The following is an 11,662-nucleotide window of genomic DNA, read 5'->3' on the forward strand; positions in this document are numbered from 1 at the left end:
ACCAATTACGTGAGAAATAATTGTGAAGAGAGTTGTTGTCACATATAACAATAATAACCTTACCAGGGTTTTAGCGGTTCACATAACCGGAAGTAGACGTGGAACTTCGGTTGTCCCCATAGAGAATGATAAAGGCATCTAGTAGCTAAAAGGTCATTTCCACAATTTTAATGTAGTCAACTGGGTGGTATTTTCAACTTCATTGGCTGATCCTTCCTGATGACCATGTTGGAGTCACGTCCAACCGGGTCACCAGGAGGGATCAGTCAATTGTGAAGAAGAACATTGACGACTTCAAAATGGAGATTGCCTCAATAACGCTGCCCGTGCGCTCACAGACGCCATAATAGATAGTACATAGCGATGCACTCTCTAGCATTCTCTATGGTTGTTCCACCGTTCGACTAGGAACTACTGAGCTATAAACTAGGAAAGAACAAGAACTGAGAATATAGGGATTGTCGTTTTAGCAAACTGTATTTTTCAGATAATATGCATGTCATTTCGCGATTTCTATTATTTGAAAAATGATTAGACACATGCTTCGGTAGAGGATTCTGCGAATGCTGTTGATGCAAAGAGAGACAGTCTGTACCAGCTAGCTACCTGTCAGATCATTTAGCTTGCTTGTTAACTAGCTTGCCAGATAAAAACAACTTTAGTTTCTAGCTACTATTGTTAAATTGTTAAAGCTCATTCGCTCAATATGAAGACACATTATGTGGGGTTGTTGACAGTGTAAACTAGCTTGCTCAAAGTTTGAGGGTCGGCTTCAGCTAGTTAGTTAGCTAGATATATGATAGCAAGTTATCTAACACAGGTAGTTAGATAGGTATCAGATATAACCTCATCCAGGCAAGTCTTAAGAATATCCAGAAAACATGTCGCCAATTCCTGTCCTACCCCTTGTTATCAACGGGTGCATGTCTGCACTTGGGTCCTTGGTCACATTAAAGCTAATTCCAGCCTTCAAAGACCACTTCATCTCAGCCAGACTCTATGGGATGGATCTGAACAAAACTAACAAGAAGGAAGTGTACGTTTATCAATATAAATTGTTTACCAATGATCTACTATCCAATAGCCCATGTTAATCTATTTTACTCGTTTTTTGTTGTTTGTTGTGGTTTTGTCCTGACTTATTTTAATTTCTCCTCTTTGCAGGCCAGAGTCTCAGGGTGTCATCAGTGGGACCGTGTTCCTCATTATCATGTTCTGTTTCATCCCAGTGCCTTTCCTCAGCTGCTTTGTAGAAGAGCAATGCACTGGCTTCCCACACAATGAGGTGGGTGAGGGAACTGGGGGAGTTACCTATACTGTACCTATTATTCTGTATGTTATTTGTTAATTTGTATCCCCATTAGCTGTTGCAATGGACGGTTTGGTTGTTTAGCGATGTGATTGAGAAGCTTAATATCAAAGATGTTTAAAGATATGCCACACCCTTACTGTACCCGCGTGACCTGTCACTATAAAAGCGATGTGGCGCGACATACTGTCTATTACTTCACTTGAACCCCGCAGAGGTGGAGGAATGACATGAAAGCTTGGCGACCCGTTACTCTACTTAGAGAATCAAGGTTACATCCATAACCCAACGTTCTCTTTCGTTTTCGTACCGGGTCGCCAAACGACCTATGGGAGATGCTGTTCCAAAGAGGGGTATAACTTACCATTTAACTTAGTCCCTGGGATGTCCTTGCATTCACCACAGGATGCAATAGAATATAATTACCCAACAGGGTACCACAGAATTACAACGATGTTATACAACTGTATAAGCAAGCTGAAAGTTAGAACTTACAAAATGAGGTTCAAGGCTCACAGTATGCTCACTTATCTGGGTTGAGAGAGCGTGCCGTGTCCAGAACTACCGACCCCACTGATGGTGATTCTGTAGTACCTCATGAAAGTCATCGGTGTTGCCCAACTTGCGGCAGCACAGATAGAGTCCAGGGAGGCCCTTCTCAACAGGGCCCATGAAGTGGCCATACCCCTGGTGTGCTACCGCCCCGTCTGTAGTTGGTCTACCTGCTGCAGCATAACCCAATGTGCCAATCTATGCTTTGAGACAGCGTGCCCTTTGGTGTTCTCCTCATAACAGACAAAAAGCTGTTCTGTTTGACGAACAGTTCTTTTTGCAGCAAGATAGGCACTCAATGCCCTAACCGGACAAAGTGTATGCAACTCACGACTCTCCTGTGGAGAGGCGGGTGAAATGTCGCTATGATTGAGGGCTGTTTAGTATGTGATCATGAAAGCACCTTAGGTAAGAATGCTGGATTTGGCCGAAGCACTGCCTTAGATCCATCTTCTGCTAATGTGAGGCGTGAAGGATGGGTATAAAGCACATGGAATTCTCTAACACGCTTGGCTGAAACAATAGCCAATAGAAAGGCATTCTTGACTGAGAGCTCACATAGCTCAAGTGAAAACCGTGGACAACATCTAGCTCCCAAATGAAATGTTATTTGTGTTGTACACATATTTTGCAGAGGTTATCCCAGGTGCAGCGAAATGCTTCTGTTTCTAGCTCCAACGGTGCAGTAATACCTAACAATACAAAACAATACACAAAACATAAAAAGGAATTTAGAATTATCAGAACGAGCAATGACAGTCCAGAATATAAATGTGTATGATGATGTGTATAGACATGGACAGTATATAAATAGAAAAGGTGTTAGTTATATAGCCTTGACTAGAATAGATATATATATATATCCTCTTGGCCTTGTATATATATTCTATATATACAGTGCACTCGGAAAGTATTCAGACCATTCACTTTTTCAACATTTTGTTACGTTACAGCCATATTCTAAAATAGATGAAATAGTTTTTTTCCCCTTCATCAATCTACACACAATACCCCATAATGACTGGGGCAGGTAGCGTTCTCCTGGCATCCGCCAAACCCAGATGAGTCCATCGGACTGCCAGATGGTGAAGCGTGATTCGTCACTCCAAAAAACGCATTTCCACTGCTCCTGAATCCAATGGCTCAGTAGTGAGTGTTGCAACCGAGGACAGGTGATTTTTACGCGCTTCAGCACTCGGCGGTCCCATTCTGTGAGCTTGTGTAGCCTACCACTTAGCGGCTGAGCCGTTGTTGCTCCTAGCCGTATCCACTTCACAATAACAGCACTTACAGTTGAGGACAACCCTAGCAGGGCATAAATTTGACCAACTGTCTTGTTGAAAAGGCAACATCCTATGACCGTGCCTTGTTGAAAGTCACTCTTCAGTAAGGCCATTCTACTGCCAGTGTTTGTCTATGGAGATTGCATGGCGGTGTGCTCGATTTGATACACCTTTCAGCAACGGGTGTGGCTGAAATAGTTGAATCCTCTAATTTGAAGGTGTTTCCACATACTTTTGTATATATATAGTGTAAACATGAGTGAAAAAAAGACAGTATGTCACGCCACACTGCCTTTTATAGTGACAGATCATGTGGGTACAGTAAGGTTGTGGTGTGACTTTAAACATCTTTGATATTAAGTGATTTGGAAACCCGTTACGAAAACGAAAGAGAACTGACGAGTGCGCCTTGGTGCAAAACAGAGGGGGTTGGCATAGATCGTTGACAACATGTAAACTATTTAATCTCCAATAATAAATAAATGTGCACAATGAACACTTGTTTTCACTCATACATCAGTACAGTTGTTGTTTAGCTAGCGAGCTAATTTTAGCCATATTAGCATAGACGTTACATCAGTCAAAACACCTTAAAACAAGAGATGGTATCAAGAACAAGATAAAAACTAGCTAAAACAAGCCACCTACGGTACCCACATGGCAGCTTATTGTCATTGTTGTTAGCTATCTGACCATCCAGAATCACAACAACACATGGACTTCTGCCCCATTGAAGCGTGCTAATTGTTTTTTTGTGGCGTTATCAGCTAACCCATCTATAGCAACAGGAACTCTTCCTGCGGTCCACACAAAACACGATACACAAAAATCAGAGACTGCAAGACAAAAAATCCCAGACAAAGTATCTCTGGCCTGTTTTTCAGGATTTGTAGCACAGAACATTCGTAACGTGACAGGCTGACATTGCTCAACATTTCTGCCTGCTTGTTCTATCCTGACCAGTTTGTCCAGCTAATTGGTGCTCTACTCGCCATATGCTGTATGATCTTCCTGGGTTTCGCTGATGACGTGTTGAACCTGCGCTGGAGACACAAGCTCCTGCTGCCCACCATAGCCTCCCTGCCGCTGCTCATGGTCTACTTCACCAACTTCGGCAACACTGTCATTGTGGTGCCCAAGCCCTTCAGGCTCTTACTGGGGATGCACTTGGATCTGGGTGAGTGAATGTCACAATTAAAATGACAGACTGGAGAGGCAAACATAATGTAATGAAACAGCAGGGAGCAGGTCTCGAACCCTCGACCTCCTAGCCCGAGGTCCGGCGCGCTATCGACTGTGCCGCAAAAGCATGCTCAAGCGGCAGAGTCGATTTCCGCGCTTATAAACCCAGGGTCGTTACAATAACGTCATCTGTATCACATATTTCGTTTGGGCACAATGCAAATTTCTCTTGAAGGTCCTCTTAGTTTGCACACAGCCACAGGAGAGCTGGATTATAAATATTCATAGTGTTTCTTCAGGCAAAACTGGTTGGAATTAATATAATTTCAACCAGTTTTGCCTGAAGAAACACTATGAATATTTATAATCCTTTACTTTACAAACAGTATATCTATTTGTTATCTGGTTGTAATGACGTAATTTCAACCAGTTTTACCAGCTGGCGGTGTTGTATCAATTTCACTAACATTGTAAGTCATCCTCCATGCTTTGTTGTACATCTTATGCTGATTGATGTTCTCTTCTCTGTAGGTATTCTCTACTATGTCTACATGGGCATGCTGGCAGTTTTCTGTACTAATGCCATCAACATCCTGGCAGGCATCAACGGCATCGAGTCAGGACAGGCGCTCTTCATCTCTGGCTCCATCATCATCTTCAACCTGCTTGAGCTTGGTGGTAAGTGGCGGTTTTCTATCGTTCATCAACATCCCCTGTTCTCAGTGCTTCAATTATGTGTCTACACATCCTACCAAATGTTTAAAATAAATCAAGGAACCTTTCCTGGTCTAATATATAGAAATGTGGATGTAATTGTGCACACTCTTTTTGACTTTTGCAGGAGACTACAGAGACGACCACATTTTCTCCCTTTACTTCATGCTCCCGTTCTTCTTCACAACTTTAGCACTTTTCTACCACAACTGGTGAGTTGGAGACACTGGCCGTGTCTGAAATCTGTCTTGTCTACTACTTACTAAAACGACATACTCTGTACTAATTGTACTACATACTATTTAGAACGCACTGTTTCGTAAAAATGAATGCAGTAAGCAACAAATATCAAAATACAGTGCCTTCAGAAAGTATCCATACTCTTTGACGTATTCCACATTTTATTGTGTTACAGCCTGAATGCAAATTTGATTAAATAAATAATGGGGGGGGGGGGGGGGGGTAAGCTAACATATGGAGCTAACATAGTAACATATGGAATTACTAAGCTAACATATGGAATTGTTTTAAGATGGTCATACCATGGCTCATTTAGCTATTTGATTTAGAATTTGGAATTCCTTTAAGTATCAAAACAAATATTTTAAGAACATGTTTTGATAAAATATTGAATTTGGCTTTTACTACTATAGCCCGTAGAAACATATTGAATAACACATTCATAAATGGCAAAAAATAAAGTCACAAAATAAATAATTAGGTTTTGAAGTGTCTGTCCTATATTTAGGAGATATAAGAAAGCTCAGGAAATATTTGTTTTTTTTGACACATATTTAACGCCTTATTTTTTGGGGCACAAAACTACCTTCATATTTCCATTCATGTGCATTAGTTACCTTCAGATGAGTCCACTGAGACTTGTTGCGGTATTAGCGCAAAACGGAGAACACCATGGTGTTCATGAGTCTCCTCTTTTTGTAGGCCAACCCGTTCGGACGCTACAGACGTTCCCGTGAGAAGAACGGGTTTCGGTATCTCTAATGGTCTGACAAACACCGCTGTACCTCGGCCCCTTTCCACTGCAGATGCGGAAGGCCGACATAGGCAGATGTGGTGGATTGAGACGCAGCCCATGCAAAAACCCCATATCTCTAGCTTAAACTGACAAATTTTGATGGGGATTTCTTTATTATGTTAATTAGATTGACACACATTGCCTATTTATTTACCCTATTTATTGACTCAAGACATTTCAGCTTTTCATTTTTTATTAATTTGTAAACATTTCTAAAAACCCCTTTGACATTATGGGGTATTGTGTGTAGGCCAGTGACACAAAATCTCAATTTAATCCATTTTACATTCAGGCTGTAACACAAAAATGTGGAAAAAGTCTAGGGGTGTGAATACTTTCTGAAGGCACTGTACTAGGCTCACCCATCCTAAGAGTGTGTCATCTAATGCGCATTACCGCCATTTGTTCATTTGGGTACAGTGCGTCTCTTATCTCATTATCAGCTGATAATCAAAAGACAATTCTCTTCCTCAAAAGTGTGCAGTTTATTCTGCTAAATGAAAAACCGAAATGAGTATAACATCCTGGCATTTAACCAAACTCAATTTTTTTTATACTATAAAACATTATTTTTTGCATACCTAAAATGCCTACTATTTAGAATGCAAGTGTAGGTATTCAGAAACGGCTATTGTTTATGGTGTTGCTGTTATAAAGCGTGTTGTAAATTATTGCCAACATACACAACACGTGTTGCCTTTACTACAGGTACCCTTCGTCTGTGTTTGTGGGAGACACCTTTTGCTACTTTGCGGGGATGACCTTTGCAGTGGTAGGAATCCTGGGGCACTTCAGCAAAACCATGCTGCTCTTCTTCATTCCTCAAGTGGTCAACTTTGTCTACTCACTACCCCAGCTATTCCATGTAGTACCCTGTCCCAGGCACCGCCTCCCCAGGTAACACCACAGCTCTTTCTCCCTTACTCCTATGATGGCATTGATATAGTATACATATGGTATAGCACTTTTGATACAATTCCATGATCTTTTCTTTTCAGATTATAATCCCTTGTTATAAAAGTGATCCTCATTGTGTTTTTTTCCCTTCCTATATTTGCCTGATGCATGAAGACTGAACCCAGACACAGGAAAACTAGGAATGAGTTGGTCTAAATTCAAAAGGAGGGACCTCTCCAAATTGGGAAATCTTATTTTACAGGTAATCATTATGTACACATGTTGGGGGTGTGAATGTGACATTTATTTTGGTGGTCCAAAAGAGTGGAATCGGTGCAAATGTTTGACTTGGGTCAGGTAGATTGATATGAACGAACGAAAGCTTTGACTTGCGTGGATAATGAATGGCGGTGTGTTTATCATTTTTGCTGTTGTGTATTTTTCGCCCATCAGGTGGCGGAGATGCTGCGGGTGCTGGAAGTGAAGCGTGGCCAGGAGGGCGATGATGAGTTTGTGGAGTGTAACAACATGACCTTAATAAACCTGGTGCTGAAGATACTGGGACCCACACACGAGAGAGATCTCACCACGATCATGCTGCTCATACAGGTATCGACAACGGGTCTAATTTCTGAATCAAATCAAATTGTATTTGTCACATGCGCCGAATACAGGTGTAGACTTTACAGTGAAATGCTTACTTACTAGCCCCTAACCAACAATGCAGTAAAAAAAAATAATAATAAGAATAAGAAATAAAAGTGACAAGTAATTAAAGAGCAGCAGTGAAATAACAATAGTCAGACTATATACAGGGGGGTACCGGTACAGAGTGAATGTGTGGGGGCACTGGTTAGTTGAGGTAATATGTACATGTAGGTAGAGTTATTAGTGACTGTGCATAGATGATAACAACAGAGTAGCAGCGGTGTAAAAGACGGGGGGGGGGGGGGGGGGGGGGGGGGGGGGCAATGGAAATAGTAGCCATTTGTTTAATTGTTCAGGAGTCTTATGGCTTGGGGGTAGAAGCTGTTTAGAAGCCTCTTGTACCTAGCTCCGGTACCACTTGTCGTGCGGTAGCAGAGAGAACAGTCTATGACTAGGGTGGCTGGAGTCTTTGACAATTTTTAGGGCCTTCCTCAGACCCCACCTGGTATAGAGGTCCTGGATGGCAGGAAGCTTGGCCCCAGTGATATACTGGGCCGTACGCACTACACTTTGTAGTGTCTTGCGGTCGGAGGCCGAGCAGTTGCCATAACAGGCAGTGATACAACCTGTCAGGATGCTCTCAATGGTGCAGCTGTAAAACCTTTTGAGGATCTGAGGACCCATGACAAATCTTTTCAGTCTCCTGAGGGGGAATAAGTTTTGTCGTGCCCTCTTCACGACTGTCTTGGTGTGCTTGGACCATGTTAGTTTGTTGGTGGAACTTGAAGCTCTCAACCTGCTCCACTTCAGCCCCGTCGATGAGAATGGGGGCGTGCTTGGTCCTCTTTTTCCTGTAGTCCACAATCATCTCCTGTGTCTTGATCAGTCATGAGTGAACAGGGAGTACTGGAGGGGACTGAGCACGCAACCCTGAGGGGCCCCTGTGTTGAGGATCAGTGTGGCGGATGTGTTGTTACCTACCCTTATCACCTGGGGGCGGCCCGTCAAGAAGTCCAGGATCCAGTTGCAGAGGGAGGTGTTTAGTCCCAGGGTCCATAGCTTATTGATGAGCTTTGAGGCCACTATGGTGTTGAACACTGAGCTGTAGTCAATGAATAGCATTCTCACATAGGTGTTCCTTTTGTCCAAGTGGGAAAGGGCAGTGTGGAGTGCAATAGAGATTGCTTCATCTGTGGATCTGTTGGGGCGGTATGCAAATTGGAGTGTGTCTAGGGTTTCTGGGATAATAGTGTTGTGAGCCATGACCAGCCTTTCAAAGCACTTCATGGCTACAGACATGAGTGCTACGGGTCAGAAGTCATTGAGGCAGGTTACCTTTAGTGTCCTTGGGCACAGGGACTATGGTGGTCTGCTTAAAACATGTTGGTATTACAGACTCGGACAGGGAGAGGTTGAAAATGTCAGTGAAGACACTTGCCAGTTGGTCAGCGCATGTTCGCAGTACACGTCCTGGTAATCCATAGGGCCCTGCGGCCTAGTGAATGTTGACCTGTTTAAAGGTCTTACTTACATCGGCTGTCACATACATGTTATGTAATTCATACATGTTATGTATGTGACATATGTATCACTGTCAATGTTGACAGTAAGTCGCTTAGTCTGCTAAAATTGCCATATTGTTATAATATTATGAATAAGTTAAGGTACATTATATATACATACAAAATTATGTGGACACCCCTTTAAATTAGTGGATTTGGCTATTTCAGCCACACCCGTTTGCTGACAGGGTGTATAAAATCGAGTACACAGCCATGCAATCTCCATAGATTGCAGTAAAATGGCCTTACTAAAGAGCTCAATGACTTTCAATGTTGCACCGTCATAGGATGCCACCTTTCCAACAAGTCAATTCGTAAAATTTCTGCCCTGCTAGAGCTGCCCTGTCAATTATAAGTGCTGTTATTGTGAAGTGGAAACGTCTTGGAGCAACAACGTCTCTGCCGGGAAGTGGTCAGCCACACAAGCTCACAGAACCAGATGGTCTGTCCTAGGTTGCAACACTCACTACCGAGTTCCAAACTGCCCCTGGAAGCAACGTCAGCACAAGGACTGTTCGTCGGGAGCTTCATGAAATGGGTTTCCATGGCCGAGCAGCCACACACAAGCCTTGGATCACCATGCGCAATGCCAATCATCGGCTGGAGTGGTTGAAAGCTCGCCGCCATTGGACTCTGGAGCAGTGGAAACGCATTCTCTGGAGTGATGAATCACGCTTCACCATCTGGCAGTCCAAAGGACTAATCTGGGTTTGGCAGATGCCAGGAGAACGCTACCTGCCCCAATACATAGTGCGAACTGTAAAGTTTGGTGGAGGAGGAATAATGGTCTGGGGCTGTTTTTCATGGTTCGGGCTAGGCCCCTTAATGCTACAGCATACAATGACATTATAGACGATTCTTTGCTTCCGACTTTGTAGCAACAGTTTGGTAATGTCGTGTATATGAAGCCCCTTTGTGAGCGATTCTACGATATCTTTGAATAACCTTTAACGCATAATTCATATTTGTCTCCGTCTCAGGTACTGGGGAGTGCGTTGGCTTTCGGGATCCGCTATCACCTGGTTCGCCTCTTCTACGACGTCTAGAGATGCCACAGCTACAGAGCGAAAGCTGAGAGACTACAGAGAGGGATGTCCAACTATGCTGGACCAACTGCGTCTGATCCATGAAGATGATTTTGACTATTGATTCCTTGATTATTGCTTCACCTATCCTTATCTGCTTTAAAATGGGTCTGTTTATAACACGACTGACAGCTGAGGATGACCTCAGTTCTTCAAAGGAAAAAGAACAGGAGAAAAATTCATGCCACTCAAAGGCATCACAATTGATAGAATTCAGGATCTGCTAAATTAACTATTTCAGGATGAGCAATTAAGCACAATCATACAGTTGTGAAAAGAAAGGCAAGAGGTCCATGCACAGGTCAATACCCAGTCTATATTGAGGATGGCTACTCTTTGTGACAGACAGATTGCATATGGAGGGATTGGGAGGATATTTTTTTAGTTCTTCTCTGAGGGGGTTTAAAGCGTTTCTTTAGTCCTAGAGGAGTTGAGGGTGGAGGGAACTCCAGAGCAGTAGTGGTGAGATTACAAGGGCTACATGAAGGTATTATCGATTAGGAGGTGAATTTTTATGAAGGAGGAGGACATGGAATGTGAACTTTTCTCAGTTTATAATGTATTTGTAAGCTTTGCCTTCGTAATGCTAATTTGTTTTGACACTGGACAATTCTGCTGGTTGTGGGAATGTAAATACAAGTTTAAAAAAACTTGAGTGATGTTTTACTCTTGCAATGGAATACTCCAACCAGGAAGTGCTCAGAACAAATCATTTCCTTTCTGAAATGGTTATTTAATCATTTTGAGACACTGAAATAATGCTGAATACAGTCACTACTGATATTTCTAACCAGAAGGTTTGAAACATTCATGCTTTTTGAGGACAATATTCTAGGTGTACAGAACCACTTTACAGTACATGATTGGCCAAGACAGAACATGGGGCTGACTCAGACAGTACAGTATGAATGAAGACACTATGGCAGAGAGGAAGAGGTGAAGCTAGAGGTTTTAGTCCGGCCAAAATATGTCCACAAACATTGTTTTTATTGCTAATTTGCTACCTGAGGCTTATAGACGGGTATGCTGACATCACTAAAAAGATGTGCACGACCCAATGGAGCAGAAGTCCGTGGCCTTGTTTGAGTGGTAAGCCTGAAGCAACCGAAAGTCAAGGAGTGAAGTCGAGATGCATCTACTACAGCCAAATGTCGTACACTGTGGGTTTCCAACAGCAAGGCTCAGTGCAACATGGCAGTGTTGCTACGGTTTATAAAAGTTTTTCTTTGTAATGCCTAAATAAACAAGTCTCCAACCCCCATATCACACAGTCATAAACTGTAAATATACAGTGCATTAGGAAAGTGTTCAGGCATCTTGACTTTTTCCACATTTTGTTACGTTGTTACATTTATTATGTTACGCCTTATTCTAAAATGTTTTTTTCCACTCAT

General features: G+C 42.5%; 1 protein-coding gene across 1 annotated transcript; it reads left to right on the plus strand.

Annotated features, from left to right (window-relative positions):
- The first annotated feature begins 319 nt into the window (after positions 1–319).
- Positions 320–11,061, plus strand: dpagt1 (dolichyl-phosphate (UDP-N-acetylglucosamine) N-acetylglucosaminephosphotransferase 1 (GlcNAc-1-P transferase)). Its single transcript, XM_039005990.1, has 9 exons — positions 320–1,036; positions 1,165–1,285; positions 4,108–4,321; positions 4,858–5,004; positions 5,168–5,252; positions 6,785–6,973; positions 7,148–7,235; positions 7,427–7,582; positions 10,164–11,061. The coding sequence occupies exons 1-9, from the start codon at positions 882–884 to the stop codon at positions 10,227–10,229; spliced, it is 1,221 nt and encodes a 406-aa protein (XP_038861918.1). The 5' UTR covers positions 320–881; the 3' UTR covers positions 10,230–11,061.
- Positions 11,062–11,662: the final 601 nt, after the last annotated feature.

Source organism: Salvelinus namaycush, chromosome 12, assembly GCF_016432855.1.
Source record: "Salvelinus namaycush isolate Seneca chromosome 12, SaNama_1.0, whole genome shotgun sequence".
Lineage (NCBI taxonomy): Eukaryota > Metazoa > Chordata > Actinopteri > Salmoniformes > Salmonidae > Salvelinus > Salvelinus namaycush.